The 23984-nt window shown below is 38.4% G+C and overlaps 1 protein-coding gene across 1 annotated transcript in view; it reads left to right on the forward strand.

Moving 5' to 3' along the window:
* The window catches only part of ZNF385B (zinc finger protein 385B), a 128388-nt gene that overhangs the window by 74356 nt on the left and 30048 nt on the right, over positions 1–23984 (forward strand). The window contains exons 2-3 of the mRNA XM_010151709.1: positions 2480–2610; positions 19270–19380. Coding sequence (XP_010150011.1) covers positions 2480–2610; positions 19270–19380 — 242 coding nt within the window. The remainder of the gene's footprint in view (positions 1–2479; positions 2611–19269; positions 19381–23984) is intronic.

Genomic DNA, 23984 nt, shown 5'->3' on the forward strand with positions numbered 1-23984 from the left:
CTGCAGACAGATTTGAAATGGTTTTGTCACATGTAATGATCTGTACTCAGTCAAGGAGTTTATAGAATACTGCATTGTTTTCAGGAGGTTGCTAATTGCTTTTTTTAATTTTTAAAACTTTTATGTCAAATGTCTTCTATACCTTGGTTAAGGCCAGCACTGGAAACCTAGTTTAACTATGATTATAAATGTCAGTCTCAATTTAATTGAAGTATGTATATATAAAGAGAGGACAGGTCTTTTTTTGACTTCATGGATCTTTTAATTGCTTATGAACTTCAAAGAGAAACTTGTAGAAGTTAGATTGATGATGGCACTTTATGGGCTTTAGGTTTGAATACAGCATAGCTGCTGTTTGAATACAACTCTGAAATATAAATTATGTAAATCTACTGTTTCAGAACCAGCTAGCGAAATAATAATCATTTTTGCAGTTGAAGATATTTTCTTTGGATAAATCCCCTGACACACTACTTTCCTATTGATGCATTCTTTTCATTATGGATATGAAGAAGAAACTATAGGCATGTTAGCCTTTAGTTTTTGACGTTTGTGACTCCACTTGAATAAGCTTTGACTTAGTTAATTAAGCACAACTGCCAAAGAGTTTCCTAGGCTTATGCAGAGATAAAACTTATATTTATGAAAGTATTGGGGTAGAGGAAGGTAAAAATATTCCGGGGAAAGTGTCTCAAGCATATTTTTTGCTTTCAAGTTGTGCAGCTCAGTTGAGATGATGTTCAGCAGTTCTATCTGCATAGTTTTCAGTGACCTATCTTTCTGCAATCATCACACTTTTCCTATAGAAGCAACAGAGAATAGATTATAGCCTGCTATTCATCTGCTAGCCCGTAAGATAATGTTTACTGCTTTGCAGATGTGATCAAAATGACTGTCTCTACAGCATCTACAAAATTTGAGCTCAGGGCTAGTTATCTAAGTGTGTGGTCATCCAAAAAATTCATGCAGCCCCATCTGGCTCTGAACTCAGCTTTCCTCTTAGATACTGTAAGAAAGGTTTGAAATTGTGTCAGTGGAGGCAGGGTGATGAGATGAAAAAGAGGAAAATTTCTATTCTGCATGTCCTTAAGAGGGAGAAGGGGAGATCCCTTAACAGAAGACTGGTACTCAGGTAGCCTATATGGATTTCCTGGCATCTTGCAGGTAGATGCAAATGATTTGATTTCATGGGAGATGAGGGAGAAAATTACTTGTTTTCTTCTTTTTTTTTTTCTTTTTTTTTTTCCCCCTCTCCTTCCTGACTGGGTTTTAAGAGCCCAGAGAACTTCTATGAGAAAAAGCGTAGGTATTATGCCAGATCTGCTTGAGACCAGGGAAAGTCCTAAGAGGACTGTTATGCTCCTGGCTGATGTACCGGTCACTGGTGAGTGGGAGGAAGAGGTAATTATGGAGAAATTCTGGTAGAGGAAGGAGAGGAAGAGTGTGACTCACCATCCTTTAGAGGTGTGGGACACTTGTGTTCCAATGCCTGCGCTGGTCCGTGTTGAATAATTTATTCAACCCAGGAAAGAGAATCAGGGAGTTTTGTTGTTGTTTGTTGTTTTGTTTGTTTTGCTGTGCTTTATTTCTTTTTTCTTCCCATGAGAAAAATTTTATTTGAAATCTATTTTGTGTTATTTTAGGAAAAAAATACTCCCACAGGCATAGCTGCAACTGTGTACTAGGCACACTATTGTGTGAATAGGATAAGTAGCTAGTTAAAGATGAATATTTGGACATCTGTGCCTTCCCATTCCTTCAGGGTCTTGCTGGAGAATGATTCTCAAGTGTATACAGAAAAAAGTTTCAGCATGGAGGTTTCTGGAAAGCTCTTGTTTGGAAACAAAGATCTGGATTCCAATTATGGACATGCTAATTTGCATTGCACATAAAGAATTGTGTTGGTTTATGTGCTAGCTGATTATTTAATTGTTGGTTGTTTTCTAATATTTGCCTTGCACTGTAAAACAAGGTATTTTTTTTAAATGTTAGGTGAAATAATGCTTGTGCAGCACTTGAATCTTACAGATGCTGTCAGAAAAGAGAAAAATAAGCATGGAGCTCACTGTTTGGAAACAAGGCTCGGGATTTCAGCTTGCATGTATTGTCTGTGCTTAGCTGGTCTAATAGGCAAGCAGATATTGCAAAAGCATTTGACTTCCATGGGCACCTGTCCTGGCCTTTTTGGCACAGAAGAATTTTTCAGCTTTAGAAAGGATTTATGCTACCTGCCAGTGTGATTTATATACCGTATGTCTCCCCTTCAGTGTCTGAGCATCCATGGCCATAGGGAAGTGCTCTGCCTCATCTGTAGTGTGTGGAAATAGCATTCTTTTAATGATATTAACGCCTACAGAAACACTTTATTACCTCCCTGCATTATTTTTTCTTGGCACTTGTGTCAGCAAGAGATAGCTATACTGTGTGTGATGCGGAAAGGAGAATATTGTGAATTCCTGGTTTTGTTTGCTCTTGGCAGGCGCTACTACACTTCCCACCCTTGTGCGCACACCTACCTTGATGATGCAGCCTTCCCTGGATATCAAACCCTTTATGTCCTTCCCTGTGGACAGCAGCTCTGCTGTTGGATTCTTCCCAAATTTTAACACAGTAAGTAAAGGTGTTTCCACATTTAGGTTCACTGTATGCTTTCCAGACTGGTTCTGCTGTTTGAGAACCCTTTTTGTCTGTGGTGTGGTGTTTCTGTTCCTTTGTGCAAAAGTCTGAGTCGTACCCAGCCTTCTCACTGTGAACGGGGCCCATCCTTTTTTAACTTGGCCTGTTGGGATGGTGTTTGCACACTGGAAAAAATCCTCACAATAGAGATTTGGTGAGTGATAGAATCATCTTGAGCATTTGCCTGGGTGTGTGCATTTCCATGTGCTGTAAAATAGGAAAAGGCAAAAGCTAATGGAAAAACAGGTGTGACTGGTAAGGCATAGATCTTCCACAGACATAAAGCAAGGTAAATCTGTTATAGACAGTGAGGCAACTGGAGGATCTTGTTAATACTGTATAATAACAAAATCTAAAATTTCATAGCTAGCTAATGTGAAAAAAATTTTAGTTTATTGTAAAGCATCTTGAATCCTTGCAAAAAAATCCATTACTGGCAAAACAATGCTCCATGTTTCTGTGGTTCTCCATGTTTCAGCAGCAGTAAGAAAACATGCCCTCATCTGCGATTCTCACTTCTTTAACAGCTCATAAAATGATTCTGAATGTTACCAAAATGCTTTTTTGCTATTGCACTTTATAATGTATTTGTTTATTATCTTAAATGCATTGAGTACACCAACACCAATATTTTGCATGTTGCCACTCAGGTTTCCACGTGTGGAGGTAATACAGCATGGAACCAGTCGGCAAATAGTAAGCGAATAGCAACAGGAAGGGAACTGCTCTGGGTCATTTCTGTCAAGTCAGTGAGTGCAAGATGCTCGTACGTGACCACTGCCTGAACTGTACAGCATCACACTTGTCAGTGTAATTGCGGGGGGGGATGGAGAGGGAGGCAGGGTCACCACTGCCAGACAGTGATCGGCTGAACCACTGCCAAGTGTTTCCTTTCACAAACTCACCTTCTGTCTGAAGTTAAAACAGCAAGAGGGTTGCTTTTTTTTTAATTCATGACTTTCAAATGCATCCTGCTGACAGACCTTGTGCTCCAGCATGCGGTGCTGTGGGATGGTTATGAGGTAACGTATCAGCCAGCTTGTCAAATATCAGCCGTCCAACACGTATTATAAACTGTAGAAAATATTACTAATTCATTGCAAAACGTGTATATGAAAAGTGTGTGTTTATGAGGAAGGTGTGGGGACGGGCATGTGAATAAACTGGGGGGGGTATGTGCATGTGTACAAAGAGATAAAAGATTTTAAAAACTCAGGTATGTGTAAAGTGCAAGACCAAAACTCAGTACAATTTTAAGAAAGCAGTGTGCCATTCTCATCTTCTAGGCATGATGCAATTCAAATTAATTTTCCATCCTCTAGTATATTCAAGAATTTTATTTGTTATTGATTTGTCTGCTTTCAAGTTGCAGTGGTTTTATAGGTGAGCTTTTTCACAGAACTGTACATAAAGACTTGTAGAACCTTTTTTTAGGGATGTTCTAGTTGTAGAGTCAGCTAACGCTATTTGCTTATTCGTGGTGTTATTGAGTTGCTGAGCTGCAGTAGCCTCCAGAGACAGGTTAATTTTGATATTTAGACTGGTTTTGCCTATGTAAGCTAGCTTACATTTGTCTGGGTTACATTCCATTTGCCTAATTCCCAGAGTGTTTATCCTTCACACTTGTCATTCCTCGCCAAACATCTATGGGTTTTATTAAAAGAAAAAAGTCAACTCAGTGTCTACTTCCTCCCTTGGAATTCTTGATAATTATGTAAAATCATGCTGCTGTGCACCACCGACACCGCATGTTTAAACTCTGGTTTTTAGGAACAGCAGTTCAGTGCTACTCTATTTCTAGTTCACAGACTTTGCCATTTATCTTGCAGGTATTGATTCTCCCTAACAGTCTTTTACAGTGGACTTTAAAGCTCATTGGAAAACTAAATCATTCATGGTTATCTACTGACAGGCAGAGTGAATGCCATGTGTCATGCACTTCCTTTCTTTTTAACTTAACTCAACCTTTGCAAATGTAGACTTCCATGTGGATATATCATCTTTTTTTTCTTTTTCACTGTAAAGGGGGGGGGAGACTATGTAAAAATTTGTAAAAAGCCTTTTTCCAGAAAATAAGTTTGAGTGAGTAGGAGCTAAATTCAGTTAATCCATAATGTATGCGTCATCCCAAGTGCCTTAATTTTTCAGTGTGCAGGATCAGAATATTTGAAGAGATTTTTGTTCCATCCCACAAAGAAACCCATCATTTGCCTTATGGATCAGTGGAGAAATCTGTGCACTTCACTCACAAGAGGTCTTGTCAAGGACTGTAGCCAGTGAAACCTCTAGTGTGCAGTGCTCAGTCTCTTTGCTTTCAGTAGGATTGAAGGGATCCTGCAGCACAGGCCAGGGCCACTGTTCAATGAACGTGGCAAAAAGAAACATGGTCACGAGAGAACGTCTGTAGATCCACCTCTAAATTTTCAGTGGCAGTCAGATACAGAAACATTTTTCTAAACGTTGCCAGGAGGTAGATTCTAACTTAATTTCAGAGGCCTGAAAAAAGAAAAGTTTCTGCTTAGGAGTTTGATAGAGTAACTACCAGGGCAGGAAAAACAAGGTAAAGTATATTAACTATAAACATGTTTAAAGGTACACCCCCGACAGTTTTTCAAAAACAACTTTTCTTATTTATGGAAATATATTTAAAATCTGGGGTAAACCCTGTCTTACATAGTTAACTTTGACAGTTTTCAATTCTGAAAATATCTGTGATGCTCCAGATGAAACATCAATGTTCCCATTTCCTTTGTGAAATTGTTCTGGTTGCTTGCTTCTCTCCCTCCATGGGGTTCTTTCAAATGAAGCAATGAGCAGATCCTAATTTTTTTAAAGAAATGTCTACTCCAAGTATATCTTATTTTCTCAATGAGGTTGTGTGATTTAGTTTAAAATGCTTCCCTTCTGTTTCTCCTAAAAACATTAACAGTTCTAAAAATGCTGTGGGCATACGTGTAGTACTTACCAATTCACACACCAATTAAATTTGTCTTTGTTCCTTAAGATTTGCCTCTTATATAGGAAAAATTAATTGGGGAATGATTGCAGCAACTCCTTGGATACATGCCTTTATTTCTCAGTAAGGGTGCCTTTTTGTTTCAATGAATCAGCCAGAAAGGGCTCTTGTAAGTGCAGAATGAAGGATTTCAAGCAGAAAGGAATAGCAGAATAGGTGCTCTCTTCTTTCCAAGTCTCTTCACAGCACCAGCAAATGGTTTTGTCAGAACAGGACAGGCATGATCATGCTGTCACAGCTTGGACCTGAGCTGCTGCACAGAAGGACAAACCCTGTCTCAGAAGTGCTGCAGCAGTGGATCCACAGGTGACAGCACATTTGTCCTGGCATCAAGTTCTAAAAGCTTTTGCTCAGTTACTCATACCCCTCTGTCTGGAACACTTAGCTTGACTTAAATTCTTGGCTGGCATTACTTAAAATATTCTTATTTATAGCAGAATGGGAGACAGCATTACAGTAACTTCCCAAATTGGTGCCTCCAATTTGGAATTAAAGCTGTATGAAAAGGTATTGTTTAAGTAGATCCCTTCTTTAGCACACTACAGTGGCTTTATGATTCTTTAACATGTAACTTCTTGCATATTGATTATGTTTCAAGATTTGTAAGCCTTCAAAGTCAAGTGCATAAAGTCAGTGTAAATCAGAGATTGCACAGTAATCTTAATTTGGTCCCCATTTTGTGTTTAATATAGTATAATCTTGCATTTTACACTCGCTGGCTTTCATCTTCTGTACCATTCTTTCTCAGCACCTCCCTGACTCATTTTTCTCATGTCATCTTCCTTGTGGACTGAATGAAGAAAGGATGTTTTGTGATCACATCATGGAAAGGTTATCATGATGCTTATGCCAAAGTGGCTGAAAGCCAGGCTTTATCTTGCAAGGCAAACTAAATGATTGCTGTCTGCATCTCCCTATAAAGGATGCATACACCCCAGAAAAAAAAAAAAAACCAAACAACAAAAAACACACCCTCAAAACTCCAGTGTGTTCTATCTTGTCCTAAAATGAGAGCAGCATTACATGGTTCAAATTTAGTTGCAGTGATACGGCTAGGGACCTGTCAGTCTGTACAAAAGCAGTATCAGCAACTTCTCAGATTCTATCATCATAGAAAATAATCAGCAATTCATATGCTTCCTTCTGAGTTTGTTATGGCCTCAGGGGTAATCAAATGTTATAGCATCTCTTGTAGCTTTCATATTAGTGAAATATTTTCCATCTAACTAGCCCATGATCAGTTTCTAAATGCTGGTTCATACCTTCATATTCTAGAGGACACAGGGGTTAATGTGGCCTAGTTACTGCTTTAGTGTCTATTTCCCTTCAAGTAGGTTTTGCTGATACTCTATATTAGAGTTCCCTCAGTCCCCTTGCAAAGTGGACCAGAAGTATTTTACATCTGCCAGTGAAGGTGAGCCAGCTGGAATGGGCTACAGGAAGGGAAGGAGCTGACTAGTAACTTAGTCAGAAATCTGTGTCTCTTCTCCAGCATTAGCCCTGCCTGGAATAAGTATCCCTGGCTTACCCCCAGGATAACTACAGGGACGGACTAATTTGTTCTTTCATCTTTTGCTTTTTCAATTATGTCCCTTATTTTCATTTGCTGCCTCTCCTAGTTGTCATTTGAAGGGCCCAGTAATCAGCCGAGGCAGAAGCGGAGGTCTGCAGATAAGAGCGTGGGGCACTCCAACTGCCGGCTTCCCTCGCTCCCCTGCGCCAAGTGCCTCTTCTGCGTCTGGCACGGCGCCGTGGCTCGGGAGCTGGCCGTTTCCTCAGCAGGGTCTGAATTCAGCCACTCAGCCCTCTGCTGCAGTGCCAAAGTATGCTCTGGAGCTCAGGATCCTGCACAGGAGGAGCAAATTACAGATGCAGCCGATTGGATGTTGCCAATCCATTATCTGTGGTCCTCTTCACTGAAGCAGCCAGTCCACGTGCTCTCATTTCCCCTTTTGGTGGAGGGACGTGGCCTGCTCTGCTCCTTTCCCCCTGAAATACGCTGCTCCACAGAGCAGGTGAAGTTTTGTCAGAGCTATACTTTACCCTCATTAACTAACAGCACAGAAAGGACATTTAAGCAATTAACTTAGAAGGAGAGGTGTTTTGGGGGGTAGCTGGATATTTTGTTTGGGGTATTTGTTAGTTATGCTTTTAATAAAGATATGGCAAGATTTTTTGCTTACAGACATTTTAGACCCTTTTTTTGTAGTCATGCAGACACAAAAAACACTTCAGGTCTGCCTTTTACTCCTGTCGAGCACTTAAAAGCATTTCTATTTTGCTTTTACTTATTATGGACATAATAGTTTGCAATTCCCAAGTCATAGCCAAAATCATCCAAACTACAACATGAAGAATCAGCCTGCTACCCTTTTATAAAGGAAATAAAAGAGAATAATAGGTGTTTTCCCAGATATTTGCAGGTGAGGAAAGCAGTGGTTCAGGAACCACATAATACAGACCAAGTTCTGTCAGCGCAGACCTCTGCTCTGTGGCTACCCTTGGCTTTCTCCTCTGACTCTCTTTTTTCACTGTACCTGGTTACAGAGCTCCTTTGCCCTTTATATGGCTTTGATGAAAACCAGCAGAGATCTCTTTGAACTGTTGTAGCAGTGTTTGTAAGAATTGTTCTCAGCCTTTGGAGGCCCTGAAAAATGCCTATTTAAGGCGCTATCTTTTTCCCCACAAAATACTTGAGCCTTTGCAGCTGAAACTAAAAAAAGGATTGAGCTTAAAGCAAACACCTGGTAAGATACACACAGTTAGATATGGGGGAAAAAATGCTGCTAAAAAAGGGAGTTGTCAATCAGTCTTTGACAACCTTTACAGTTTGTGGTATTTTAACATGAAGATGCAGGTTCCCTAGTTCCTGTCAAGAATCTCTTCAAAGAGCAGCTCTTATGTAAACTCACCTAGTTAACAAAGTACTGTCTCATTTCTAGTCTTTAATATATATTATTCTCAAGGAAAAAAAAAATCTTACTTAAAATAATAGAGACTAGCTTTAAGGGAGAATGTCTTCAAACATTAATTATTGTTTAAAGTTTCCTGTTACTTTGTATTTTCTTTAACAGGAATGGAATGGGTGAGTTTCCTCTTCTCTGTTCCCAGAACATAGCCAGATGGGAAACCCTGTCTCTGACGCGCACTGCTGAGAAACAGAAATCACCAGTGCAGTAGCCTTTCCCGCATCCATGGTGTGGTTTTTGAGAAATGGTTGCTAAATGCTGCACTACTTCCATTGTAGTAATGGAAGTAATTCCAAGTAATTAGATCATCAGGCTAATTCTGTAAGGAAATAGTTACTGCATACAAATCTTACCATTTGCTGAATACTCATAGAAAATCTATTCCTTGGCTACCTATTCCATCTCTGTCTTTGCAGAAAACTCGGAGGTAGTCTCTCTGACACTTTGACAGTATTTATTTCTTTTACTGATCAGCACAGGGATAAGCTAAGAAGCCTTTATCTGCATTGAACAGCTTTCTTGTTAGTATGTTCATGACACAAGCAAGCTGGTTAAAGGGAGAGCACTGTTAGCCTTAAATAGTCTAGGCATTAGACCACTGAAGGATGTTCTGCAAGTAGACCATGAGGAAAATGTCTCCCCTCAAAGCAAGCAGTTGCAAAATTGTACTTGAAGACAAACAGGGCACATGTGTTACACCACTCTGCTTGTAAAGGTTTTACTAGTTTCTAATTATAAGTCTTGTCTTAAGCAAAATTCTAGAGCACCTTTAGAGAAAGTTAGTTCTACATGTGTCTGGTGAATAGAGAAGTGGCTACTTTTGCAGCATCCAGACTACCTGGCTGGATTTCCTGCCCTCCCATAGAACTGTGTCACATTGCTCTGTGAGAAACTAAGAATTACTACAGTAATTATTACTAAATAAATTGTAAGAATCTAGCTAAGATTTAATTCTTGTACTCTTTCTTTCTGAATGTGGATATAGCTAGTGGTCTTCTGTTCCAGGCACAGTCAATTTTATGACAATTTAAAAGTACTGTATAGCAATTTAAAATCATAATGTGTGACCTATCTTCCTTTAGCATACCTGAAAAACTATGATAGACAGGTTTGAAGCACTGACCAGCTCATTTCATTTATCAGAGAAAGGCTGATTTGAAGATCTGTGCCTTTTAAACTGGTTTCTGTATTCAATCTGCGTGGTCTCGCAGTAGAGAAACCACAAGCTTCAGCTGCTTCCCAACACTAGGGACACATTTTTGCTCATGTATTTGTTAGAAAACAGGTTTCTGCTTTGCTTTGTCTGATTTACTTAAAGAAAAAAAGAAAACTTCACCACCAGACTTTGATATTATATTAAGTTTCAGGACTTCTCCTTAGAAATGGAATGTTCCTTTAAAGCTTCGTATCTAAATACAGCACTTTTTAGTCAAAAGCATTTTAAAGGCTGTTTGTGTAGCATGTGGTACTGATCCAAAAAGAAACCAAAAAACCCAAAACAGAAGCATCGTTTATGATTTTTAAATGAATAAAGCCTATTATTCCTTACTTACTGTGAAGAGTAGATGACAGCTGTCAGCCAGTATACTTATGCAATTCTCAGTTCTGATTTGTTCATTTATATTCAGCCATTTTATACATTTATATTCAAAGGTATATGTACACATAATTTATCATATTTTTAGATATTTTCTTTTCAGTATGTGAGAGGTAATGATATTAATTAATTTCAGAAGACTAGACTTCCTGAGTCTTTATTCTCTCATGGTCACACAATTAATCAAGGGCGTGAATTTGTCCTTAACCTCTCTTTGCACAGTTCAGAACTGTAAAGGAAATTCAAATCTACCTAATGGAATACCATCCATCTTTGTGTTGTTGGTGTTGTGGAGCAGGCTGGGAGCAAGAAAATTGCCAGCAAACCTTCAAGCAGACTACTAAGAAGAACAGGGTCATATCTGAGGACCATCTTAAAGATGAAAGCAAGAATCAGGAATCCTGTTTACCCCACATGTTATTTAAGCTGCTTTTCTGACTACAGACTCCTAGGCTTGAGTCTTTAGGCAGGATTCTACTGAAAGGTAATTTTTTGTATTATTTTACCTATTCAAATTATTTTACTGTCAGATGGTAATAGGTAGTGGAACAAAAATAGCTTTGCTCTCAGAGTAGGTTATTGATTTGATTTTCAGCAAATCTCAGACTATGTTTTTATTTTTTGCTGGATCTGGAAGCAACATGTTTTTGGTAGTGTGTTTTTGTTTAGCTGAACACAGCTGAGTCTTCTGAATAATAGCAGCCTTAATCATAAAATAGCAGTTATACAGCATCTTCCATCACACGATTTTCAAGAGTTGTAAACATGTTACTTGGACCTTTCAGCCTTTTTGTGAGCTTGCAAATATTTTTATCCCCCTTTTACAAATGAATAACATAAGGCTCAGGTGAAGTGGCTTCAGACAAACAGAGTGAGAATTTGCATTCAGAGAGTTTGACTTCGGAGTACAATGTTGTATTTCGGGAAATATGTGTAAGGGAAAGGAGTTATTAGTCCCTGTGGTCTGACTTCTTTCTTAGTGGACACGTTTCTCTGCACTTGGGGAAAGACATCTACTCAGAATTTACATAAGAAAAAAAAAAGTAAAATAATGGACTGGTTGTAACCTGAATGCACTTAGGTTTGCTTTCAATGAGATCCAGATTTCTTGCTCTATGCAAATGTGCTATGTGTAAGTACGTTAACAGAATCTGCTAAACAACAAAATGTGATTAAAGCAACCCTCAGTTAGACCACAGGATTACGACAAAAACCCTGTAATGTTGTAAATTAATTATTCTTTCTGCTCTAATTAAACATTAACACAAGTCTCTGAATCAGCAGCTGGGAATCTGACATAAGCCCTCCTATGACTTGCTTGCTGGCCATTTACATGTGCCTGGTTTTTCAAACCCCAAAATGTTGTGAAGAGCATAGAGGTGTAGGGAGGTGGTGTTGAGAGAAGTACAGGCTCACTGTACAGCAATACATCTCTGTGGGGACATGCTTTATGCTAGTCAAGGAGGCCAATATACAAGGAGCATTGATGGCATTCCCACAAGAAAAGGAAGTTGTGCACATCATGGAACCATAGAATTGTTCAGGTTGGAAAAGAACCTTAAGATCATCAAGTCCGACCATTAAGCTAATGCTACCAAGTCCACCAGTAAACCATGTCCCCTTAGTGCTACATCTGGGCATACCTCCAGGGATGGTGACTCAACCACTTCCCTAGGCAGCCCGTTCCAGTGCTTGACAGCCCTCTCAGTGAAGGATTTTTTTCTTAATATGTGACCTAAGCCTCCCTTGGCACAACTTGAGGCCATTTCCTTTTGTCCTGCCACTTGTTACTTGGAAAAGAGAGTGACACCCACCTCACTACAGCCTCCTTTAAGGTAGAGCTCCATAGGTAGAGCTGATTCAAGTGTTCCTGGTGATGCAAAGTAAGCAAGGAAATGTGTAACAATATAGCATTGGTTTGAACAGTAAATTGTACTTGGCATTAGCCAAATGAGAAAAATGTTCCCTGTTGGGACAAAAGCAGCATGAATGTGGAGAGAACAGATTTTTACTAGTTTGTGTTGGCCAAGAATGCCAAGTATTGCATCACAATGTTAATGTTTCTGATTTTATGCTGGGAATTTTAAATATGTGCTCTGTTGAGTACATGTGTTTACTTGTGTCACTCTTTTAGTCATCATAATATGTACAGTTATGGTAGGAGGCTGCGAGGCTGTGTATGTATAGCAGAATTCAGGATAAGCTTCAGCATATGGTCATTCTCCACAGTGGCAGTGTGTTCAGCTTTCCTGACAATTGGAGCTCAAACACGGGATGAGTTCATGTAGGCCTTGTGATCTATAAAGATGTTTGTTGCTGTTTGCCTACTTAATAATAGCAGCACACAAATGAGGAGCACTGTTGCTGCCCCTGCCCTGTAATTCATATATGCCACTGTTTTCTCCTCTTGATTGCCAGAGGAAAACAATGGATTACGTTATCAGTTTGTTCCACGTGCGGTTTAAAATTTTGCTTTATCAGAGCAAAACAGCGCAGTATGCTGTAGGGCACTCTCAGTGTTTTTTTCAGTAGCTTCTTAATACCCAGTGGTTAAGTGATACTCAGTTAAATCTCTTATACCCACTTACCAATATTCTGTTTACAAATGTTTGTCTAACAGACAACTCTACATTTGATCCAAGCTACATCACGATGAGAGGTAACTGAACTGAGGGCATAAATTCCCAGTCACAATTTTAAACCTTGCTCATATTTAAGGTTATGCTGCCATTATGAGAAGACAGAGCTTTTGGGTGCAGATTTTTGTTAGACTGGTAGCAATAGTTTGTATGACACTTGCTTAGCATGCTTCAATAGCTAAGCAGATCATGAAGAAGCTGAAATATTACAAATTAGGTTATTAGGTAGAAATGGCAAATGTGTATCACACTATCACTACTTCAGATGTGTAACCAGCAAATTATCCCTGATACTAGGCAAGCACCAAAAGCTTCAACTCAGATAAGCATCTAGGTTTATCCAAACTTTTAAACTGGAGATTGCACCTGAGCAAAAACCAATACAAATACCTTGGATTTCCAACATGGCAAAAAGCAGCTTTTCTTGCAATGTAATGTCACCTCATTTAAACAAAAGGCTTAGAAATGATACTTAACCTTTCTATTTGCAGCATCTTAACCTCTCGACAGGGTCAGTGCAGTTTATTTCTGAGCCTCACAAATTGGTGTTTGTATAATCTGCTATGTTTGAAGAGATCTTTTAAAGTAACGAGAACTTCAGTTTCACTGAAGGAGTTCTCCTGAAGCACTTGCTCATTTTTTCTTCTCCTTGCTATGCCTACTTTGATGTCTCTTAGTAGTCTGGTTCAGTTCCCAGAAGGCATCAGAAGCATCTGTGGTAGCATGGCATACAGCAGGTCAGGGAGAGTTTTTGGTAAAGAGATTTCTGTGAGAATTCAAGGATGAAGTTGTTGAATTACTGATGATAATGTGTAACAGTTCATGTAAAACTGCTTTTGTGTCTGAGAACTGAAAGGTGGCCTATGTGATGTAAGATTTTAAAACTCATTCCATGGAGAATATAAGCTTTTTTTACCAGGCAAATTAATATAAACCTCAATATAAGTAGTATAAGAGGAGACCTCATACTGTAAAATGCCTGTAAAGTCCAACATAGTTCCTTTTTAAAAATAAATCCTTCTTTACAAACCTGTTTATAGGCATCAAGAAACATGTGAATAATGGTTTTTTAATTGACATATTTTGAATTACTAAAAGGTTTGTCACAAAACCCCTTGACAAAGATTTTTAAGAAAACTGATTTGGCATGAGTCAAAAAGATACTTGGGAGGTGAGCTGAGGAGTGGTGAAGTTTTCCAAGGTAGACCGAAACATTGTGAAAGACTGTGCTGGATTCAGCCAGGAAAGAGTTAAATCTCTTTACCCTGGCTGCTAGGAAGCTGTGTTCCTGGATGCAGAGAGTAGCACCGGTAAGTTCTTAGCTGGCACTGGGGAATGCCTGCACTGAATACAAGGTCTCTCTCAGCTTCTGATCCTGCAGCTGCGTTCCCAGCTCTCGCTGTCTTGCTACAGGCAGTGCAGGGACACACAGTTCAGACACCTGACCCAAACTGACCAAGGAAGTATTTCATTCCATAGTACATCATGCTCGGGGCAGAGGCGAGGAGGGGGCCCGGGAGCCATTGCTCGCTCCCTTCCTCTCTTGCTCCTTCCGTCCCGTGCACTTGCTAACACTCTCCCTGACTCCTGTGTTAGCTGCTTTGCTAACTCCTGTGCTGGCTCGTTTGGGAGGGAGTTGGTGGTTTGTTTAGTTTTCCCAGTCGTGCTATTGCTGATAAGGTTCGCTCGGAATCTGCTGCGACATCTCTCAGGCTGCGACTCTCAGGCTCTCTGGCTCTGACTCTCACTACTCAGCACTTGGATGTGCATTGATCAGTGGGTGGTGAGCAACTGTATCATAATTGTATCTTTTATTTTCCCTATTATTTTAATTATTTATTATTAGTGGTATTTGTATATATCAATTTAGATTTAATAAGTAAAAAGTTCTTATCTCAGTTTTACGAGCTTCCTTATTTCTTTTGCCTATGACTGATTCTTCCCCTCCTTTGGAGGAGGGGAGGGAGATTTGTGAGAGCAGCTTCATGGTATTTTGCTATCCGGAGTTAAACCACGACAAAGACCTTAATGAGACCGAGAAGCCAGACAACAAATGGTTGGTGAAGTTCTATCTAGATAAATGTAAAGTGATGCACATGCAGGGAAAACTTCACAAAACTCGAAGTAGTGTGCTGTGAATTGGCAATTAACACTTGGGAGTGAGATCTTAGATTTATAATAGTGATTCCAGGAAAATATCACCTCAGAGTTTGGTACTGTTTCACCCTGAGTATTGTGTATGTTTCCTGTCCATGTCTTCAATGTATTTGACTGAATTTGATAAATTTTGCTGGAACTGAGAAGGGCAATAAGGATGCTCAAAGGAATGGAATATTTTCCATTCACAGAATGACTGAGCAACATAGAGATAATTTGGAATGGGGTACAGGTCTCATACAATTGCGTTGCATGGAGCTACATTTAAACAAGAAGAATTGTTTCTTGACACAGGAGCTTGTAGGCATTGTTACTCACTGCAGTGAGTGGAGGTAATGTTTTACATCAGTTTAAGGGATGACTATGCAAGAGAAACTCACTGGGATTTACCAAATACACAGAAAAGACCTGCCTCAGTAAAAATGTGAACCTTGTGAAAATAGTTGGGGAAAATACCACAGGTTTGCTGCCCCTGCCCTTCTCTTGATAACTACACATGATTCTTTTGGGGAATAAAACAATAAACTAGACGGAGCTTCAGAAGACTTGAGCAGTTCTATGCTTTTGGATTGTCTGTTGCTATCTTTCTGAAGTGCTTTGAAAGCCATTGTCACCAGTCACTGTAGTTGTAGATTATTTCATGTTCTGAAAACAGAAAATAGAAGAATGAGTAGTAGATTACTGCTGAAACCTGTCCAGATTCTGTTAACCCTTGCTTACTTCGATAGTTCAGGTGGTTTTAAGGAGACTTATTGCAAAAAGATAGTATCTTCAACTTTATTGGAAAGACATTTTAAAATTTAACTTTATATTAAACAAATTGAGCTAGGAGAACAGGGCTAAGAGGTTGTTAAACTTTTTTACTGCTACCAGAGCACTGTGAATTGCTCTATTAATTCTTGCCGTAGCATAAATAGCATAGTGCAGGTTTTTATTTGCATTTGTCGTAGCTGTTAGCTTCTGTTGTTATTTTGTTTTATAGAACTGGGTATTAAATACCGGTGCTCCCCACTGAGCAAAGTATGCTGCGTCATTTCCTAATATATACCTCAACAAATTACTCTTCTCTCTTTCCTACTCCCTCCCTTCCTCCTTGCGAGGAAGACGATAATTTTGTGTGGTGATCTGCGATCGGCTTACCCTGCAGCATTAATCTTCTAACAGAGAGATACTGTTTTATTTTTCCAGCATGCCGTAATCCACCCCAGTTTCTGATATATTTAAAACCTATTAATTGTTAATGTTGCACTTCTTGCATTCTAATCATGACCAGACTACATGCAGGGCTCTGGCCTGGGAAGGATCATTAACCAATCCGCTGGGCATCTCGAGGGGTACTTTCTGGAGGCAGCGTGAGCTGTATTATTTGTGAGAGTTTGCCCTTGTGTTGCGGCATATGTTTCAAACTGGGACTTTGTGTATAGTCTGCATTGTATGGTTTTGAACTGAATTGCCTAATGCCAGTGCTGGGGATTGTTGACTGGAATGCACAGAGGAATCATTGATCACTGCTTCCTTTTGCCTTTTTATTTTTTTAAACGAGACTGCAGACGCTAGTGGGTATTTTTGCTATTCCTTTTCACTGATCTCAGACACTTCAAATGGTTGAGGTACTTTTCAGCATTACTCTTTTGTTCTAGGTTACCTGATCTAACAATTAGTAGCTAAGTTGAAAAGTAAAACTTATCTTCTGTTTAAGGGGAGGGAGGGGGAAGTGCTGTTCTCTATTGATACAGCGATTTTTAAATATATAGTGTAAATATCATAATAGATATTGACTGGCATATGTATTATAAAATGGATGCTCAAAAAACTTTTAATCTGCATGTATAATTGTGATATATTATGCAGGATTATGCAGTAAATGGTAAAAATCAGAAATAATTTTTTTTTATTATTTTAAGCTTTTAAACTTTGGACTGTCACTGGGCTATCTTCTAGAACCAGAGAAAACAAGAAATAAAGATATTTTAGTGTTGTTCTAGATTATCACATTCATTGTAACAACACTGCAGTGGCATTTAATAATTCAGTAGTTAATTCTAGACAAGGTGTTTGTACTTTTGTAATTTTTTTAATATGGTACCCCTATGGCAGCGAAATACAGTATTTAATGGAAAAAGCTGATAAAAATTATATTATCTCTCTAGAAAATGTGTTAGCAATGTTACTTAGAAAACCATGGATTTGGTTTAAAACGAATGTAATGACAAACCTATGTAGTTGTAGTCCAAAAAATTAAGTGTTTAATGTTAAGCAATAAATTGTCAGAGACTATCTCCTTAGGCAGATGTGATGCAATATGTTTTTCTTGAATTTGTGCATTTGCGCATGTGCGTATATGTGGAGAAAATCCGCATTAGTGCAGGGTTTTCTGGAAGCTTAAATCTCTATTAAGGGAAAATTACAATCTTTATCCTCGGGTTTACAAAGTCTGGAAGCAGCTAATTTACTGTTATAATTCTTTAACTAATGGATAACTTCAACTTTTCTCTTTCTTTTGTAAGTCAGCTTAGTATCAAATATGTGATTTGTACCATCTAGAATTAAACAGCCAGGTTTAGTTTCTTCAAGTAGTACTGTAACAAAACAAACAAAAAAAAAAAAAACCACACCAAAAAAAACTACACCACTGAGCCTGCAAAGCAAGCTTCAGAAAAATGTAACTTTATAAAAAAATGAAGTATTTTCTCCTGTGCTAGTTTAAAAACAAGGTTATAAAATGAACACTTAGCTTCTCTTGTAGACTGCCATTTTTTGCCCTCTTCTCTTCAGAATCCATTTCTCAACTGATGGAGGACCACAAGTGCACAGGTGCTCAGAGGATAATGCTTGTTGAAAGGGACCTCAGAGGTGATCTGATCCAACCTGCTGCTCACAGCAGGGTCAGCTGTGGGACTAGAGTAGAAATTCTGCTTTATATGAATTAGAAAAATATATTTGATTTTTTTTGAGTCAGGAAATTAAGTTTAATCTGTATACATGCCCCATCAGGAAAAATGACGTATTGTGCTTAATTAAGACCTTGATGCAATAGCAGTTATAAACTTTTTCCTTAAAATCCAGTGCCATTCTTCACATCTTGCAGTGTTAACAACAGAGTGCTCTGCAGTCTTGAGGATATTCTAAACTGGTCAACAACAGGAGTCTTGGTATTTAGCAAAGATGTAATCAATTGCCAGTTCCTGAATATGTTCAGTCAAATTTAGGATTAGTATATTTGGTGCTTTACTTACCTCAAATTTTTCACTGTGTCAAAATGTTTTCTGAAGCATGGTAACTTCAGTACTCTTTCCTGGTGCAAACTCTCTCTGCATGCTCCTTCATATCTCAGCCTTCCCATGGGATCTGTCACTCATCAGTTCTGTGTGGAAATGGTTGGGGGTCGTGACATTTTTCCCCAGTAAGTGATGTTTCTGATGGAGCCTGCAAAGGACTTCCTCTCACAAAGATGTCTCTAGGAGTGTATATTTTCCAAATAAGTCCTAATACCTATCACTGAACAGAAAAACAAGTAGGGATAATGACAGTGATGTGTTGAGGGGGGCTTGTAATGTGTCTGTTGAATCAGCAGGTGATAAAGGAAGACTTTCAGGGGGCTCTTTGCAAGTAAGATGCAATACTGGGGCCCTGCAGCACTGAAGGATATGCAGGATTTGGAGCGGAACTATTTAGAATCATAGAAAGGCTTGGGTTGGAAGGGACCTTAAAGCCCATCTAGTTCCACCCCCCCTGCCATGGGCAGGGACACCTTCCACTAGACCAGGTTGCTCAAAGCCTCATTCAGTCTGGCCTTGAACACTTCCAGGGATGGGGCATCCACAGCTTCTCTGGGCAACCTCTTCCAGTGCTTCACAACCCTCTCAGTAAATAATTTTTTAATCTAAATCTCCCCACTTTCAATTTAAACCCATTACCCCTTGTCCTGTCACTACATGCCCTTGTAAAAAGACCCCCCTCAACTTTCTTGTAGGCCCCCTTCAGGTACTGGAAGGATGGAGCTGCTCCTCATAAGCTCTGGCATGCCACCAATTCTCTAACCTGTGTGAAATCTAATTATTATGAGGGCTGAAATTTTATTTCCTCCTGTTTATCCCTGAAAAAAGTAAAGAAAAGAAAAAGCTTCCAGCAGAAAATGGTTATTTTTGATTTTTTTTTATTCTGTACTGTATATTGCCCTGAAAAGTTGTAAATTTATTATTGTTTGTTCTCCAGATGGATCCTGTGCAAAAAGCAGTCATAAACCATACATTTGGAGTGTCCATTCCCCCAAAGAAGAAACAAGTGATTTCCTGTAATGTCTGCCAGCTTCGCTTTAACTCTGATGTGAGTATTGGCTATTTTCATTCTTTTTGGTTTTTTGCGTACATTAGGTATAATGAATCTAAACCTCTTTTTCCCAAACAAATCATTCGAGTTCTGTCTATGTTCTGCTCAGCTGATATTTTGTCCGCTCAGAAGTGGAAGTCCAGAGAGGTACGTAGCTCTTGATTTTTCTTGAATGGGTCTAGCAGGATACCCAATGCCACGTCCTTTGACAATATCCCATTTGACAGACCAGTAACCTTCAAGAGGTACTGAAAAAAAAAAGTTTTTTCTTTAAAAAAAAAGAAGGAATAGACAGAAAAGCTTCACTGTGAGTACTCCCATGTCATACCTGCTCTTTTCCAGAAGAAAGATCTTTTCTCTGTTGTTCCTACATATTTGCTGATAATGTCTTCTGATTTTTTTAATGAAGTCACTCTTCCAGTAACTTTCATTTGTAATGAATATGAACATTTATTTCTAGCTGTCTTTTGGAGTATGACAAAGTTAAAGGAAACTGTTTTCTGAGGTGTAATTAAAATAAAATGCTTTACAAAAGAATACGTTGACTGATATGTTTAAAATATATATCCGATTAATACTTTCCTGACTAGCTTGGAAATTCAAGAAATTCAAGAAAACTATGTCTAAGAAAATTATGACCTTCAACACTGAAAATATGTATGTGTTCTTAGTGCTTACTAATAAACACCCCCCACACACACACTCCCCCCATTCTCAGATTGTTTGTTTATTTCAAGTGTAAGTACAAATCCTTAGGTGATGCGTTAATATTTTCCTGTTATAATTTCAGTCTAAGACAGACACCTCCTCAGAGCTGTTGAGTGCTTGGTGTTCCTATAGATTCGCAGTAAAGCATCCATACCTGTTACTGTGATTTTCTCTGCTTCTACCATTCCACTTTGAAAAGTGTCTTGTAAAGTGGTTACCCCATTTTGATTTTCTTGTCTAGGCTGGCCAGGATTTTGAAGCAGTGCTATCTTACCTTCAATTTATTTATAAATCTGTTGTCTTTTGACAAGCTTATTAAACTTTCTTTGAAGTGGCAATGTCTACTTAACTGATTTCAAAAGTTGTTATTTAAAGTTTAGTTCACTTTTCTTTCCTTTTAAATCTTAACTTTAAGTTAAGATTTAATGTCAAAAAAATCTTTCTGCTCTGATATTTGGTGGCAGATACCTACTTTTACTGATCAAAACAAGGAGCCAATAAAGTTTTAAAAAATTTCCCTGGGCTCCATGGATCTGAATCTTGCTTCCGAGCTAGACCTTACTCTGTCAGCAGGGAGGCAGCTCAGCCTGTTCCCTCTCCTCCTGAGCTAGGGGTCCCACTGGTGATGGGTCCTGTCCCTCGAGAAGTCACTCACTTTGTCTGCACTGACATTCAGGTGCACAAATGGCACCTCAGGCAGATGAATTGAATCACAGTTTAGTGGCTCAAAGCAAAAACAGAGCTGAAATATTGTATCATTTTGTACGTCTGCCAACAAAGCAATTTTTCCTGTCTAGACTTGTTCACAAAGTACAACAAAATTGTATTCTGCTTTCAATAGTGGCATCACAAAAACACGGCAGATTATAGCCTGGTTTCTTCTCCTGGGGCAAGTGTATCCATACGGTGTTCTGATCCTTTCTTTCTATATGTGATCAGTATGCTCAGTTCTAGTTACTGTAAAGTATCATCATTCTTTTGTAATGGATGGTTGTAAGAAAAGTTGAAGCATCATGATTGTGCCACCATTAGTGACAAAATACAGTTCCTTACTTTCTACAGCAGTTTGCTTTACCAGGACATTCACAAACCATCTGGAAATTTGATTTTTAGAATATACTGAGGTTCTAGTAGTGTTATTAATACCAGAAAAAAACTTAAATTTCAATTTAACACACCTACATACAGGAATATTTGGAGAATGAGTTTTCATAGTATAGCGCTTCTATTTTAAAAGCTATCTAGCCTTCCATTGGATTATTCAGCTTCTCCTAGGAAGCTTATGTAAGATTTTTAAGTCTTTCCTCCAGGTTCAGTCTTTTGACCTTAAGAGTTATTTATCTGTATGTTGCCATTTATTTTTCCCTGAGACAGTGAGATCTTACTTTATTCAGGTATTATTCTCACACACCCACCCCATAATCTGTGCTGTTATAATTTCAGTGAGGTAATGATAATGTCCTTTCAACTAAGCTCTGCAGGCTATTATAGTTCATTCTTACCTTGTTATAAGCTTCTTTACAGAAATAGAAATCTGGACCCTGCTTGTATGTGGGTTTTTTGGTCCCTTTATAATGTGAAATTACGCTTACGAGGGTGGAATGGTCTGTATAATCCATCCTGTGTTTGCAGATTGGGGATAAATGGAGTCAGGTATTTGTGAACCTTGCAACTCTTGAATCTTTCAGGAAATCAGTTCTACCATGTAACATCCTATGAATGTATTGAGAGCCTTTCAGGTGGCATCAAACTGTGATAACTTGCATTAAAACCTGGATCATAGCACATTGCAGGATGAGATTTCTAGTACAGCCACTTCACGCTTGCAGTTTCTTTTAGCTCTGCAAGGCTGATATGCTCCTTGTTGCTGATGGGTATTTTTTTTCCTTTGAACTTCCTTTGACCTAAATTATGCAAGCAAGTTAAATAAAAATAACAGAAGTGAGCTATTAAGTAGTTTTCTTTCTTTTGTTCCCCTAAATGAATTTCAGTCGCATGGTGTTTGAAGATTCTGACCTGATTGTAATAGTGCTTTATCTGTTGCCCGAGTAACATACAGACCAGTGGATGTTCATCTGTGAGAAGAATAAAATTGGATTCCTTGCCTGCAGTCTTTTCCTCACACTTTGGACACACACTGGTCTGGATCAATAGGCCAAAAAATTCACACTAGTCAATTTAGAGTTGTCAAACCCCCCACTAAATTAATACAGCAATTTGCAAAGGATTCATTTTTCTTCTACTAGTGTGTCTGCAGGTTTAGGTTTGGTGTTTTCTGGCATCAGATCTCGTCTGTTGATCACATCTAAAAGAACTATCTGCTTCTCCCTGCACACTTTGTTTCTTGTAGAAAGGTCTGTGGCTGTGATAGAACCTACTAGGTACCATCTTGTTGATAGGATATCATTTAATTAAAATAAACCTGTGTTTCTGCATGTGTTGCTGTGAGTAATGACCTTTAGTGCCGCTTTTTGGTATCACATATAAAGACTTGGAAATCAAGAAAACATACCTATAGGCAGATCAAAAAAAGCAGATATAGGAGTTGGACATTAAGAGATGCTGAAGGTCATCTTATTGTTGAATGCATTGATAGCTAATGAAAATGATGTGATGATAGTGATCATATTTTAAAAAGCCAGAAGGCAGATTTTTTAAGTTTAGGCAAGTATTACTAAATGTTAACCTTGCAAATTTGAATTAATCAGTCATGCTGTCAAAAAGATAACACACAAAATAATCAATAGCATCAAATAAAAACCTACAGAACTGTCACCGTCTTTTGTCAAATGTTTTACATTTTTCCTATAAATAAGACTATTTATATTGATTCTCTGGGCTTGGAGGGTAGTGAAGCAGATAGGAGGTAATTAAAAGCATAAATCTCAGGATCTTGTGGAGGTAATTTTCTGTTTTGTAGACAGAAATGACAAAATGATGAAAGCTGTTAGCTCCAACATGACAGAAATACTGCACAATTATAGGGTACAGGGTTATAACGTGCTCAAAGTTCTGTTCACATAACAGCTATTTAACAAAGCTTTTAACTAAGTTTGATTAGATATTTAAAATATGAGTTGACTTCTTATGACATGGCTGATCTCCACAGCTTTTTGATTTTTCTATGTTCTTTCCAGTAGTAATCTACTTTATTATTTGGAGCATTTAGTTGTTAAAAATCAGTTGAGAATAGAATTGAAAAAATAATACATACATGGTATAACAGATGTATGAACACTTCCATTTTGATGATTAATTCTATTACATCTATTATTAATATCAAATGAGATAAAACTATATTTTTCAACACCACTTCCTAAAAGATCAGTTCATATATTTTATTGAAGTTATGATTGTAGTCTAAATTCTTAATTTATATATTCCTCACATAAATACGCATACTTTTACAATATGGTTCTAAGAGGTAAACTAAATAATCAAAATTTGGTAGACCTCTTACTGTTTTAAGAAAGGGAGCTTGCCAGACACTGCAAGGACACAGGACCACTGTCAGGAGAGCTCTCGTAGGGATGCTGCACACACTTCCTTAGGCAGTTAGGAGAAGTGGTTTAATCTAATGCCATTATGGTTAGCCTAGCTACTTCCACACTAGCAGCTCTACCTGCAAAATAAGATTTTGGTGGGGGTTGGGTTTTTTTGGTACTTGAGAATATGTAGTTATGATGTAGTTACCAGGTATTCTGGAAGCCACAGCCTTGTTTAGAATCATGCTTTTACAAGAATACTATTATTTATCTTCCAGCACTGTTTAGGCCTTCTTTATATCTTTCAGACACAAATTCTATTGATTTGAAAACAAGCTTGGTTAATTCAATCTATTGACAAATTAGGATAACGGCCGGAGTATTATAAGGATGTTGTAAGTATTCTGA

The sequence above is a fragment of the Eurypyga helias genome, unplaced genomic scaffold, assembly GCF_000690775.1.
Source record: "Eurypyga helias isolate BGI_N326 unplaced genomic scaffold, ASM69077v1 scaffold2525, whole genome shotgun sequence".
NCBI lineage: Eukaryota > Metazoa > Chordata > Aves > Eurypygiformes > Eurypygidae > Eurypyga > Eurypyga helias.